At 38.5% G+C, this 16241-nt stretch overlaps 1 protein-coding gene across 1 annotated transcript in view; it reads right to left on the minus strand.

Moving 5' to 3' along the window:
- PolE2 (DNA polymerase epsilon subunit 2) overlaps nucleotides 1–12538 on the minus strand; it is a 66819-nt gene extending 54281 nt beyond the window's left edge. Inside the window, exon 1 of the mRNA XM_067158598.2 lies at nucleotides 12417–12538. Coding sequence (XP_067014699.2) covers nucleotides 12417–12484 — 68 coding nt within the window. The 5' untranslated portion in view covers nucleotides 12485–12538. The remainder of the gene's footprint in view (nucleotides 1–12416) is intronic.
- Between the last annotated feature and the right edge of the window lie 3703 nt (nucleotides 12539–16241).

The raw sequence follows: 16241 nt of genomic DNA on the forward strand, positions 1-16241 counted from the left end.
ACTTTTTAATGTCTTTCTTTTGTTTATATAAATATAAACTTAAAAAATACAGTAAATTTTGCAAAGGTATTCGATTTTAAAAATTCAAGAGGCTTTTTTCTTCTTAGTAATTTCATCTTATTCCCTGCAACCCTGTGAATAAAATTATATTTTTTAATGGATAGGAGACGTGTTAATAAATAATTTTTGGCAGAATTCATAAAATAAATGTCTGCAATGTCTCCAAAATATATCTACCACTAAATGATAAATAACATCAATTATCATACAGATAGCAAGAAGTTATAACCTTAAAATAAAAAAATAAAAATACATGCCATTAATTCACCTTTAGCTGGATAATGATAATTACTATTAAGGTTGCTTAAAACACTTACTTGTTAGAATATTTCTGATCACTGGCTGTGTAGGTATAGTACTGTAACTGTCACACACCCTGTGCCACGTTGAAAACTGTGGCAGTTGGTGGAGTCTGTATGTATTTCTACAAAATATTGGCTGCTTTCCATATGAATGGTCCGTGGGAAGAACATGCTAAGTCTATTTTTCCTTTTTTTTTCTGATGTTACAGCCATCTTGTGGCTCTAAGAATGCAGTTTCAATCCTCTTTCCAATAAAGGGAAGGAACCTGTTAAGTTCCTAGATATGAGCGATTTTTAAAACCACACACAGGTGAAGAACATGGAGTTACAAAGTTAAAATTAGTAAAGTGTGACTTAGCATGTTCTTCCCCTGGACCCTTCATATATGATGATGATGATGATGCTCGTTGTTTAAAGGGGCCTAACATCTAGGTCATCGGCACCTTCTTCTTATTATTTTCCAACCGCTTTTCCCACATGTGTGGGATCGCGGGTGCGAACTGTGTCGCACATGTGACTTTGGCCCTGTTTTATGGCCGGATGCCCTTCCTGCTGCCAACCCTATATGGAGGGATGTTCTAGGTCATCGGCCCCTAATGGTACGAAATGAGACGAAATGTAATGACAATTTAAAAGTACAAAATCATCCACTGACCAGAATTTAAAACGTGATGAGGAAGAATGAATGAATGGATATGAATTTAAAACAATCAGTGGATCCGATCCGCAACACCCCACATTCCCAGAAACTAGCGTTAAACAATATTATTACTGACCAAGGGACTGCTTCTAAAGCACAATACTGAATCGATGTTGTTTGTAGTCTAAAGGGGTCCAAAATCCAGGTCATCGGCCCCTCATAATGGTACTTATCACTAGGAAAGTTGAACCATGGCATGGTATTTGTCATGTTGCGGTACTAATCAAAAGTAGCATAGACTCGTGGTATTCCACACATTATGGTACTACCCACAGGTAATGTAATGCGCACAGGTTTGGGAGGGGCCCAGAGATATAACCATAGGCTCTGCATAGCTCCCATATGACTCAACTAATCTGCACCCATCAGAAGAAGTTGAGAAACTAACTTGCAACACAAAGAGGAAAGGCAAACAGCTAGTCCTTGGAGCAGATGCAAATTCATACCACACGGCATGGGGCAGCACGAACTGCAATGCAAGAGGCGAGTCTTTACTAGAGTTTATTATTGGAACTGAGTTGACGATACTAAACCTAGGAAACAAGCCTACATTTATAAATAAAAATCATAGGGAGGTAATAAACTTTACACTAAGCACTACGCATATCGCAAACTTTTTAAAGACTGGAAGGTGCTGGAGGAACCATCATTGGCAGACCACCAACACATCCAAACTGCAATAGATGCAAGATTATGTGGGATTGAGAACTAACTGGGACAGATACAGAGAAGTTCTAGTGAAGGCTGTACAAAAAATTCCAACTAACGTGAAAGGACAGAAAGACTTGGACGAGGCAGTGGAACTATTAGAAGAGGCCATTATAGACTCATTCCATGAAAACCATCCTCTCAAAGAAAAGAAAAACACCAAAAAAGAAAGATGGTGGAACAACAAACTAGCAAAATGTACATACTTGTATTTATATATATATGTGTCAGTTTACATTGTGTTCATTCTTATTGCCATAGCACTCGGTCCACAACCGTTATGCATCACCAGGACCTACTGATTCCACGAGTCTATAAATTTTAATAACACAGAGCACCTTATTTGTACTTTTGTTCCAGACTTCTTAGCATGTATAATGTACTTGTATTAATTATTACTCACCAACATCACACGTAATATTTCATTTTCATTTGCAACATTTCAACCACACTCCATATTGTAAAATTATATATTCATAAGATTCTTACTGATAGAAAACATGTTTTAGAATTTTGCCAAATATTGTTTATGTTTTAATATGGCTGATGATGACCCTGAGTAGGGTTGAAACTAGTCCCATGTAATGTAAATATTGTAAATACAATTTAGTATTGAATAGGTGGAAAACTCTACTGTGCATTATTTATATGTTATCTCAGTTCAATACGGACCAACAATATGAAGTTCATAACCCTTAACAAAATCATAGCTATGCTCAACGAACAAGGTTTTTATATGCTTCTCCTGAAGCTCTCAAAGTGATTGTGGTACGAGGTAAGGTGATGAGTGTTATCCAGGACCTCATGCAAAGATCACTTAACCTTGTGGAGAACTGGTGTCAGGAAGAACAACTATCAGTCAACCCGAACATGATAACTCTGGTCCTTTTACATGGAGAAAATTAGAAGGAAAGAGATCACTGAAGCTCTTTGGGCAATATATATATGGAAGAACAGGCACTGCACCTAGGTGTAGTGTTAGATAAAAATCTAACCTGGAATCCACATACAGAAAGGAACATGGGCTAAGAACTTGCTGTATGCATGTAAAAGAGCCAAGAAGTAAGTATAAATAACCACCTAATCGATACTTTATTAATGCCTCAGGCAAAATTGAATAAAATTAAAACTTACAGGACATGTTTCGACCACTTAGTGGTCCTCTTCAGCTGTATAAATAAAGAACTGAAAAGAAAAACATAAAAATGGAGGTCATCAGAATAGGTCATCTTGCCTCTCGTTCTTGTTTGGAAAAGATGTTTATTCTGCGCTGTCTAGAGGGTCTGTCTTTGAGCGCGACCTGGTGAAGTAACGATGTGATACAGTTTGACAGTTCATGGAAAGCTCTGGAGAGAAGGGAAGTAGAGTTTTATCGTCATCTAAAATAACATGTGAGGGAGGAGGGAGATTGGGCTGTGCTTCTGCGATGTCGTGTTTGATTATATCTCTTGTTCGTCTAGTCTGTTTCATGTCTACCCATTCTAAGTATTTGCTAATATTCTCATATAAGATGTTTTTATGCTCGTTGTTTTCGTTGAGATTCTCTTCACCGTTTTCCAATTTATCAAGAACGATGTGGATGTTTTCCAGGTTGTTCATAAGATTACCTTTATTAATCATACAGATAATTTGAAGGTCCTGTTTTATATTGGTGAATTTGTGGTTGGACTCTTTCATATGGGATCCCATGGCAGAGAATCTTTTGTAGCTTTCAGCATTGACGTGTTCTTGATATCTAATTGAGAAGTTCCTTCCAGATTGTCCCACGTAAGTTTTTTTACATTGAGCACAAGTCAGCTTATAAATACCCGATTCCTGGAATTCGTCATCTTTAAGTTTATTAGCTTTATTATGACTAAAGAATCTATGTTTCGTGTTGTTTGTAGAGAAGGCTACCTTGGTATTGTGTTTCTTGAATAAGTTGGTGATTTCGTAAATCTTCGGGTTATTAAAGGTGAATTTTACATATCCTTTTTCTTTTTCTGAATGCTGTTTAAGTTTAATTTGTTGTTGGTATTTGCATTTAGTGATGATTTTATTGATGAATTTCAAACTGAAACCATTATGTAGAGCCTGTTGACGAATGAAAGAAAGTTCCTTTTTTCTGTCTGTTTCTGTTAGCGGAATTTCAAAGGCTCTGTTGACGAAACTATAATAAGCTGATTTCTTTTGCGAGATGGGATGTAAAGAATCACTTTTGATTGTAGTCGGGGTAAAAGTGGGTTTCCTGTATATTTTAAATTGGAAATGGTTGTCTTTACGAATTGTTTGGATATCCAGAAAATTGAGTATGCCTTTCTCTTCTTCTTCAGCTGTAAATTTTATGTTTGGGTCTAAATTATTCAAAGTATTAAGGATACTGTGACTATCATTTATTTCCTTGTTAATTATGGCATAGGCATCATCAACATATCGAAGCCAGAGATCGAGTCCTTTAATGTGACCTACTATCTGAGCGTGTTCCAAAAAGTCGAGGTAAATGTTAGCTAAAATTCCAGAAGCCGGCGCTCCCATCAGAATATTAGCAAATACTTAGAATGGGTAGGCATGAAACAGACTAGACGAACAAGAGATATAATCAAACACGACATCGCAGAAGCACAGCCCAATCTCCCTCCTCCCTCACATGTTATTTTAGATGACGATAAAACTCTACTTCCCTTCTCTCCAGAGCTTTCCATGAACTGTCAAACTGTATCACATCGTTACTTCACCAGGTCGCGCTCAAAGACAGACCCTCTAGACAGCGCAGAATAAACATCTTTTCCAAACAAGAACGAGAGGCAAGATGACCTATTCTGATGACCTCCATTTTTATGTTTTTCTTTTCAGTTCTTTATTTATACAGCTGAAGAGGACCACTAAGTGGTCGAAACATGTCCTGTAAGTTTTAATTTTATTCAATTTTGCCTGAGGCATTAATAAAGTATCGATTAGGTGGTTATTTATACTTACTTCTTGATTAAACATCGATACGGTCATGAAATGGACAACTTGTAATGTAAAAGAGCCGTCGGGAAGACATGGGGCCAAAGACCATCAATGGTAACGTGGATAGGCCTATATACAATGATCATTTGACCATTGATGGCCTATGCTGCAATCATCTGGTGACTTAAAGTAAGCCAACGAAAAGTCAGTAGTAGATTGAATAGCCGACTGGGGATGGCACAGGAGGAGGGATCAACAGGGGAAGACCTGAGAGATCAATCCAGATGAGCCTGGGCAAACACACTACAGTCTTTCAAGCGGAAGTGATAGCTATCACAACATGTCTTGAAGAAAATCTGAAAATGAACTATAGGAATAAGAACATTTTTATTTTTATGGACAGCCAAGCAGCCATTAAGGCACTAGAAGCAGTCTGGATAATAAGCAGAATTGTCTGGTTTTGCCATTCACTTCTCCCGAAGCTCTCAAAGTACAACATTGTCAAAATAATATGGGTACCAGGGCATGCAGGTATAGAAGGAAATGAAAAGGCAGATAAACTGGCCAAGAAAGGGGCAGAAACACATTTTGTTGGCCCAGAACCTGTATGCGGGATTTCCTATGGACAAGCCCAACACTACGTAGGAAAATGCGTACAAAAGAAACAAATGGAAAACTCGAAAAATACTGCAATGGAACTGATAAAAGGACCAAACAAGAAGTATACTAAAGAACTGTTGAAACTCAGCAGAGAAAATATAAGGTGGGTAGTAGGACTGTTGACAGGACAATGACATCTGAAAAAACACCTACGTAGAATTGGAGTAATAAGAGACAATATATGCAAGGAAATGCAATGAAGCAGAGGAATCAGCTGAACACACATACTTTTTGAATGTGGGGTGCTGGGTAGCATCAGACTTTCCACTCTAGGACTACCAGGTGAAGAGAGAGAAAAAAAATCCAAGAAGACCCAATAAGAACAACCTGCAGCTTTGTGAAGGGAGCAGGTATATCTAGGTGGGAATGAAGGAAAAACATGGTAGCAAAAGATCTTGCTAATTACGAACTAATATTTAAGAGGCCCCATGAAGAAGAGAAGAAGAATGCGCACAGGTAACACAGGTACTGATCGGAGTAGTTCATAAACCCCCAGATGTAAGACATATATCGGACCTTGAAATTTGCTTAGCCAAGTTAATTCCACTGTACAAAAATATAATTATACTTGGAGATTTTAATACAAATCTGCTGACTGCGACAAACGACTCATTACATTTACAAAATATGATCTTTAGCTTAGACCTGAACATCCTACCTCTAAATGCTATTAATCACCTACATACAGTAAACCAGATGACTCATACTTTGATTGACTTGATCATAACTAACAATACTCGGAAAGTTTTAAATCACGGACAGCTTGCAGTGCCAGGTATTTCTACCCATGATCAAATATATGTCTGCTATTCATTAAAGATGCCAAAATATGAAACTAAATATATAACACGCAGGGATATAAAAAATCTGGACAAGGAAAGAATACGACACGAAGCATATTATCTGCCGTGGAACGATATTTTACACATGGATGATATTGACGTAAAAATAAATAAACTATCTGAGCTGGTGTTAGAACTGTATGACAGATTTGCTCCCAAGAAAGAGATCCGGGTAACTCGACCACCTTCTCCGTGGTTGACTAGTGAGATTAAATCAGAAATAGCAAAGCGTGACTCATGGTACAGAAGGTTTAAACGAACGGGTAATGCTAATGTCTTTGAAAATTACCGCGTTCTCCGCAACAGGGTTGAACAGTTAATCAGAAACAGTAAATATAAACACATATGTCAAGTATCCAAATGCAAGAACTCGACAGAAATATCGAAACAATTATGAATGATGGGTATAGGTCGAAAGTTATTAAAGCAGGCGCCGAATGTATCCCTTGATGACTTAAATTTACACTTCACGTCGGCCGAATCCACTGTAAGAACAAATAATAATAATAATAATAATAATAATAATAATAATAATAATAATAATAATAATAATTTTCATAACTGTACAAGTAATAGTAATATTTTTATAACAGTAATAATAATAATAATAATAATAATAATAATAATAATAATTTTATGCCAATTCAAGATACATTTGTGTTTAAAGAGGTTGGTATAAATGACGTAGAACGAGTTATGTATTCTCTCAGATCAAATGCTGCTGGACACGATGGCATAGCTCTGTCTTTCTACAAATATATCATTGGCGCCATTCTGCCGATCATAACACACATTATTAACTACTGTTTAACCCAAGGAATTTTCCCTATGGCATGGAAGGATGCCCTCGTCATCCCAATCCCAAAAAAAGGATGGACCCAGTATTCCTTCCGATTACCGACCAGTTTCTATCCTACCACCTCTGTCCAAAGTACTGGAACGCCTGGTACCCACCTCTGTCCAAAGTACTGGAACGCCTGGTACATGAGCAAATCCTTATGTACTTACATAAATATGCTTTACTCGACTCTTACCAATCAGGCTTTAAGAAAAAACATAGTACCATGACAGCTCTGCTGAAAGTGACAGGTGACATTATATATGCAATGGACAACAAACAAGTGACAATACTTACTCTTTTAGATTTCAGGAGCGCATTTGATACTGTCGATCCTAGGTTGCTTCTTCCCAAATTACAGTCCTTAAACTTTAGCCAGAAAGTGCTGGAATTTTTCTATTCTTACCTCACAAACCGCCAGCAGTGTGTGGTTGCAAATAATAATAAATCAACGTGGCGAACAAAAAATATATTGGTGTTCCACAAGGGTCAGTCCTAGGCCCTCTCCTATTCACTTTATACATACAAATGATATCACCAGATCAATTAAGCACTGCAAGTACCATCTTTATGCTGATGATCTGCAAATTTATTACCACACTAGAACTAATAATATACAACAAGCAATATGTAATGTAAACGCTGACCTTGAGCAAATTAATAGCTATGCAATTAAAAACAACCTTAAATTAAACCCCCATAAAACGCAAGCCATTATCATCGGTACATCAAAGAATCTTCACATTTTAAAACAAAATTGCATTCCTCCCGTAACTTTAAATAATACTGTTATACCTTATTGTGAATCAGTTTCTAACCTTGGTGTTATTATAATGGAAACTCTAAACTGGTCACCACAAGTTAAGAATATCTGCAAAAAGGTTTATTGTGGCTTGCACCCCCTTAAAACAGTTCAGAAATGTATTCCCTCGATCACTAAAAATTCAACTTGTTCGGTCATTATTATTTCCCATTTTTGACTACTGTGATGTAATTCTTACGGATATAACGAATGAATTAAGCTTGAAACTACAACGCACTCAAAATGTTCGTCTTAGATACGCTATGGATTTACGGTATGACGCTCGAGTTTCTCCCTACTATAAACAATTATCTTGGTTACGACTAGACGACGGGCGTAAACTACATGCAAATATTCTTGTGTACCCGGTACTTTCGGAAGACATCCCTGCTTATCTCTCCAGCAATTTTCGTCACCTTGGTTCTTTACATCTCCATGATACTCGCTCAGTGTCCCTCCTAGAAATACCTGTCCACCGAACAACCACATACCATCGATCATTTACTATCACCGCTTCGGGATGGTGGAATGCTCTTCCCAAAGACATCAAGGATGCTGCATCAAAAAGTATATTTAAAATCCTGCCAGCAGTTCCTTGTTAAGTGCTTCCAGCAAGGTACAGTACCTGTATGAGTGGAACGAGTGATTGTGTGTGAAAATGATATGAGATTATTGCACAATAAATTAAATATTGGTTTAATATGATAATTTAAATTAAATTAAAAACATCCATATTGTATTTACGAAGTAGAAGTAGCCTAAAAATAGCTAGTAGTACGTACAGTATTTAACTTAGATCTAGTCATGCAAGGATACAATTACTGTCCGCACACTTTATCTTGATGCATTTGTGTACGGGGTGAGGAGTAAGGAGGGAGCTGTCCCGGTATCGATAGTGCTGCCTGGTGCTGCCAACTGAATGAAAATGAAATCTGAATTGAATCGAGAAGATGATCGATCGATATGAAATTTCTAAACCGTTATCATCTTAAGCCAACAACTATGTCACATACACATTATATAACATTATAAAACATATCTCTCGATGCGAATCTTGTTCCTAGCATGAATTCTATACTTTGACTTTGATGTGTAAACAACAACAGTACCAGTACGTAAAGTTTACGCCAGATGTCGCACAACGATGCTTAAGCGATTCATAGTTTGTGTTTCAGAGGTTGCCGGTATGAATCTCGAAGATAGCCGAGGTCGACCGATTCAGCACTAGGATGTAAATGCACCAAGATAAAGTGTGCGGATAGTAGTTAAATTTCATTTAATATTTTTATTAAGCTTACTAGTATTTTTACATTCGTATTTCTTTCGTTGTGTATTGAATTTTTTTTTTTCAAACCTGTATTATGTAGGCAGTTACTTTTTCTTTCTTTCTTCTTTGCGTGTATATATTCATATTTTTGTCTTAAAAATTAGTGTTATTTGTAGTTCTTGGTATTTTAAGTTAATCAATGTCATTGTATGGAATAATAACAATATGTGTGCGGTTAAGTGTAAGAAAGGGCCAAGAGCCCTAACTTTGCCACAGAAAATAAAGGCTTTATCTATCTATCTAACCTAGGGAGTTTCTCACATTGCAGTGACACTTACAGGCAATGCTACCTATGATGTTCCTCACATAGGTGTACTAATCACAGGGACTCATACTATCCCAGGGTATTCCTCATATAGCGGATACTAATCATAGGCAAGGTAGACCCGTGGTGTAGCTCATATAGTGGTACCAATCACAGCTACTGTAAAACCCATCCTGATTCACTCAATGTCACCTTAATCACAAACCTATGGTGTACCTAACATAGTGGTACTACGTGCAAGTAAAGGCAACCCGCGGTGTTCCCCGCTTGATGGCACTACGTACAAGTAGTCTCATGGTTCTAATTCGATTATCCCTTGGTCGGCCCTTTTAGTCGCCTCTTACAACAGGCAGGGGATACCGTTGCTGTATTCTTTGCCTGCGTCCCCCACCCACAGGGGGATGCGTGTTTGGTCTGAGAGAGCTATTTTATTTTGCTCAAGTCTGTCAGCAAGCCGGTTCGGACCCCCCTATCGCCCACCTCGGACGCACCACGTGGGAGTATCACCTCTCCCCCTGCTACGCCAGCGTAGTAGGTTCGTTGCTTTTTAAATATAAGAAGCCACGTCTTCAAATCCCATTACTGATGAGGAAGTTTGTCACTTTGTTAATATGCTACAGTATGATTTGGGAGACTGTAAATCAGAGTTTTCAGCAATAAGACATCATGGGCTCTACCAAACTTCTTGTGTACAAAGCCACTGTAATCCACTCTCTTATATGGATGCAAAACATGGACAACATACAGGCACCATGTAAAAATGATTAAAATCGTCCATCAAAATGTCTCAGAAAGATCTTAAAAATTACCTCGGAGGATAAACATACATACGTCAGCATTCTGGAGGAGGCTGCCAGTATGGGTATGGACGTGATACTAGCCCAAAGTCAGCTCTGGCGGGCTGGATACATAGTCTGCATACCTGATCACTAGGGCCTGGATTTTTAGGTTTTAAACTATTTTATTCCTTGCTAGCTAACTGCAGTATTTTAACTTACTTATCCATTTCATTACCATTGGAGTAAATTACTCGGATCTTACAAAACTTTAAAATAACTAAATAAGACGTTAAAACCTAAAAAAAACTAAATGGGCTATTCAAGACAGTATTACGTTATTTTGAAATAGAAGTACCAAATATTAATGAAATTGAATGATTTTTTAAAAAGATAAACATTATGCACGACCTTTTGAAATGACTTCATTGTTTGGAACTGGAAGTGGTTTGTAAGTATAACTAGTGAGAGCGAAACAACGTGATAGGATACTATTCCACTAGGATACAGCACAAAACAAGAGACAACCCCCTGGCGTTCACTGACCTGTATCTAGCAGGTACAAGCCCGCCTAACTTGCCAGCTTCAGTGCATCTCTCATTGTGTACGGTCGACTATCGCCTGCTACGGCTGTTTAGCTCTATACACACTATTATGCGACAGACTAAAATTAATTTTCCCTATAAATCAAGTTATTATTGAAGGCAGTTTAAGAAGCTTACGCATCTCATAAGTAGCGATGCCTAAAGGCAAGTCATCATTTGCTTTACGTCGCACCGACGCAGATATGTCTTATGGCGACGATGGGATAGGAAAGGCCTAGGAATGGGAAGGAAGCGGCCGTGGCCTTAATTAATGTTAATTTGCCTGGTGTGAAAATGGGAAACCACGGAAAACTATCTTCAAGGCTGCCGACAGTGCGGTTCGAACCCACTATCTCCCGATTACTGGGTACTGGCCGCACTCAAGCGACTGCAAAAAAAAAAAAGTTTGAATGAATAGTATAACTTTAGTAATGATTGAAATGATCATTAAAACTATTTCAGGAGGATGAAAAACTAAAATAAACTATTTTGAGCTATTAAAGAACTAAAACGTGGTTTTTAAGAACCTAAAAATCCGGGCCCTACTGATCACTATGGCCCAAAACAATTACCGGTGCTATACTCTGAATTAACGGACAGCAGCCGCCGTGTTGGAAGTCAGAGGAACTGATATAAGGAATCCCTAAAAGCCACCATGAAGCACAGCAACTTTCACACTGGGAACTGGGAAACATCCACTCTGGACTACCCAACCTGAAGAACCAGCATCCATAAAGGAATAACACTACTAAAAGAACAGAGATGAATTTTGATGGAACAGCACACAGAAAAAACGGAGGTAAATTCTGAAGAAGTATGCTTATCATAAATAGCGTTGATCAGCCATTTGAAGATACATCAGTAGACAGACTATCATATTCGCTTGCAAGTGACTGCCAATCATGTACTTACCTAACCCAATGAATGAGAAAGGTCCCCTGTAGCGTACATCAAATATGTTACTGTTCCAGCATATTCTTAATGACTCAATTAATTAACCTTTAGACAAGAGAATATAAATCTTGATGTTTTTAAGTGTTCTAAAGCAATTCAGTGACGTTTGTATACAAGTATGAATGCTTCTACGAACGGGTTGGCGAGTCCTTGGCAAGCAGAAACGATCTCTCCCCTCTGCTTGCTACTTCAGCATCTGTTCACGTCAGTTTTACTCCTCCCCTCATACTTACTAAGAATTCAACCCGGTTAGTAAAGTATTAACCAATGTACGTTAATCCTACCGTGGCTCTACGCTCCTGCATACGGGAGACGCGACAGGGCTGGCCCCAACCGTCGGCTGTCCTGAGAATGGTTTTCCGTGGTTTTCCATTCTCCTGCACTAAGGCGAATGCCACGACAGTTCATAGTTTAGGCCGAGGCCGCAAACCCCTTTATCTTCACCACGCATCTCCTTCGACGTAACTAATCTCCCGGCCTGAGAGACGATGTCACCGTCTAACAGGCCCGCCTCCCCCTTCACGGGGGGAAGGAAAACATTTTAATAGTAGTAGAAGCAGGTTAATCCAAACATTATATCAAATTCATAAATCAAACAATCATGACATGAAATACTTATATGATAAATAGAGATATCCAGATATATATTTCATAAAGCATTTCTTACGCAATTAGAGAAAATCCATTAAGTCGAAATGTTGACAAAACAAGTTTTCGTAACTTAACTTCAGCCATCCTTTCCCGCCAAGTTAAAGAACATGTGCGATATGCGACTGTGCGCGTGCGCCACACACGGAGATGAACAACGTCGAGTACCAAAGAATAATAATAATAATAATCATAAGTGAAATCAACACCTCCTAGATATCTAGGAGAAGATGGTGAAATGCGCACAAATGTCCAAAGAGTTTAATAATTATCTGTCTCTACCACCGAGCACAGAATATTCTGTGCTCGTTGGTCTCTGCTGTACTCGTTGATTGACATTTTTTTTTTTTTTTTTTTTTTTTGCATTTAAGTATGCGGTAGCGATCACACCAACGAGCTAGAATAACATAGAGGGGCTGTATGCCTGTCATCAGCGCTCCCTGCTTGAAGCAAGTTGATAAGGGGCAGCCATGTTAACGGTTGTCAAAATAAAGCGAATTGGCGCGAGAACATATGTTGAGGTGACAGGGAGATCGTGCATGCCAATTTAATTCCCTAAGTTTTAAGAAGTGAAAACATAGATTCTCGCTTTCAAGAATGCCAACCGTAAGCTCAGCGTATGGTTGTTCTAATCGGAGTAATAAAACCAAGGATATATCGTACTTTAAGTAAGTATTACTGAATTATAGCCGAGATTCCTTTTTGTAATTTCTGTTTGTAATTAAATCCATTTTATTGTTTACTTAGCGAAAGTACGGATAGCCACGGTAATTATTTGTCGAATTTTGTTTCAGATTTCGTTTAAAGAACAAGGAATTAACTGAACAATGCGTTATGAGGGCGAAAAGAGATAAATGGTATCTCACTCAATTCAGTTGCTTATGCTCTGTACATTTCCAGCCCTATTTAATTTTCATTCACATTTACAAATAAAGGAAATGGAGCGCCCACCACCAAGAAAACGTAACCATAAAAAACACTTATTCGTTCAAACGTACACTAAGTATGGTAAATACAGTATTTTACTGCTATTTTTGAAATGTATACAGCCTTTATTGTAGATGTCTGTTGCCTTGGTTTTTAAAACTATGCCACACTTCATAACGGACAACTTTCAAGCTTACCTTTCAGCTAGTAATCCCAGTATGATATGGTAATGGGAGAATCATGATATCCCCCCTATACTATAATAAATAATTACACTAAACGATTATTGTGGTAAAGTATTCATGGGCCGCCTCTGTGGTGTACTGGTTAGCGTGAGCAGCTGCCACCCCTGGAAGCCCGGGTTCGATTCCCGGCTCCGCCACGAAATTTGAAAAGGGGCACGAGGGCTGGAACGGGATTCTATCAGCCTGGGGAGGTCAACTGAGTAGAAGTGGGTTCGACTCCCACCTCAGCCATCCTCGAAGTGATTTTCCGTGGTTTCCCACTTCTCATCCAGGCAAATGCCGGGATGGTACCTAACTTAAGGCCACGGCCGCTTCCTTCTCCCGCCCACAAGGCCCCTGTTCAGCATAGCAGGTGTAGCCCTCCCTCAAAGTTGTATCCCCCGATCCAATGTTTCACGCTGCAGAACACTGTCCTTGAGGTCCGTGGGAAAAACCAACCCGGGAGGGTAAACAGATTAAGAAAGGAACGTAGTACTCATGAGGATGCAATAATTTTAAAAATATGAACAGAATGAGGTTGTAACCTATTGTAGGTCCCTATTATTTTAAGACTTCCAGTCATAAATATTTATGTCCATCGTTTTTATTCTAATTTACGCTTAACCACAACAGCCAAACAGGGTAACGCTCTTGTTCAGATTTCGAGGCCTATTCGTATATCACTGTGCGATGATTTCGAACTACCCTACAATCAACTGATCGTGATGTTGGCCTCGTGCCGCAATATGATGAAGTGGCGATATTCGCTTTCATGCTTCAAGCTATCGGCAACGGTCTTTAATTCTCCCGTAGCGATTCTAAAATGCGTATTTTCTACACATTTCGTCATTTGAAGGCCATGCCCCCTTGCTTGTGTGACAACAGGAAACATGGCGGACATTCGTTCTATTAGCTTCACCCAGGCAGCGCTTCCGCCTCTCTATGTTATTCTAGCTCGTTGGATCACACACTTCCACACATAGAGAGCACACACACACTCTCGTCGTTCACCTCATGGAATCGCTTAGTCGCACACAGCTTATGGGGGAAGACATGGATTGCCATCCTTGTAACTAAATGTCGATGTTCGTAGTTCGCTTCTGTCCATTTTCGCTCCAGCATGGCGTCGGTGGCATAGAACTCGAGCTCGATTTGGGCTCGTTTCATTCTTCTCTCTTCAATTATCTTTGCGCTTTGTCTTGTGAATGGGAGAACTAGATTGATTCTTAGATCCTTAATATAGAATACCTCTTTATAAAGTTCGTATACTAGTCTGAACTTTGTGTCTGTAGACACACCTAATACTCGCTTTAAAATCTGGCTTTTAGTTTCTCTAGGGCCCTAAGGTCAGCCTCGGATAACTTTTCCCAAATAATTTCAATGCCATATGTGGCAATTGGGCTAATTGCAGCATGAAATAGCTCTGTTGATGCTTTTAAAGGTAGTTTTGGGTTTTTTTAATTCTGTATATCGCTTTGATGGTTGTTATTGCCCTTTCCTTTATGTGCATTCTGTAGGAGTTGATTGTTGTTCCTAAGTATATTCCAAAGTATTTGAAGGAATTCGTTATGTTTAGGTCTCTCTTCTGAAATTTAATTTTGTCCTTTTTGCAGGTCTTCCTCCTTTTCTGAGGTCGCCATTACTGTCTTAGATTCGTTTATTTGCTGATTATTTTCTTCTGTCCATGTTTCCAGCTTGTTCACTACTTCCTGACGGTCTTCCAGGTTGGGTAACCGAATTACCATGTCGTCAGCATATATGTGTTGTGATACTGTTTACTGAATGCTACTATTTTCAATACGTCTGCAGTTGCAATGTTGAATAGTATTGGACTAATTGGAACAAACAGATACGTTCTACCCCATACACACGCAGACTTCCGGGAAACTTATCTGAACGCAAATGCCTCCGAGAGGTAAGTCCTATGTACGTTACTGCCCATACACGCTCAGACTTTTGATTTGCTAGGAAGCCGCTAGAGGTAGCTGAATGCGCGCTCAGCTGTCTTCTGTATAATTATGCACTTCACCTGTCTGATTGCAAAATATATTGAAATTGTATACGATAATTTGTTGTATAATCAGTCAATATGGAAGATAAGATGTTACTTGGCGTTGTCGTTGCGCTATGCACAAAAGCGCCTCGCAAGAAAAGACTTAAGTGGACCAAAAATTTGTTGCTGGAAAGAATAAAACACTCGCATGTGAACATGCTAGGTGAGCTACGATTGGAACCCAGTGATTGGAACAATAATTTAAGAATGGACGAGAAAGCATATTTTGAACTCCAGATGGTAGCCCCAGTTATCATGAAAGAAAACACTGCAGTGACATAATCGATTCCACCACACGAACAATTATCCGCAACATTAAGTTTTCTTGCTACTGGCCTTAATGGTATTGTATTGTATTGTAATTTTATTTCGTCCAACTGATCATACAGTGATATGGGACACGTCAATAATCATATTTACAGTAACAAAGGATAAAACAGTAATATACATGCCATGATAAATAAAGAGAAATATACAATGTGGTAAAGAGGCACAGATTTTTAAAAAAGTGATACATAAGTTAATTTTCAAGAGCTAAGTATTCTTCAATAGAATAAAAACAATGGTTAGAAACAAATTTGAATAATTCTTTCTTAAATTTTGAACATGGTTTTATCTGCTTAATGTCACAACAATCATA

This window comes from Anabrus simplex, chromosome X (genome assembly GCF_040414725.1).
Source record: "Anabrus simplex isolate iqAnaSimp1 chromosome X, ASM4041472v1, whole genome shotgun sequence".
Taxonomy (NCBI): Eukaryota; Metazoa; Arthropoda; class Insecta; order Orthoptera; family Tettigoniidae; genus Anabrus; species Anabrus simplex.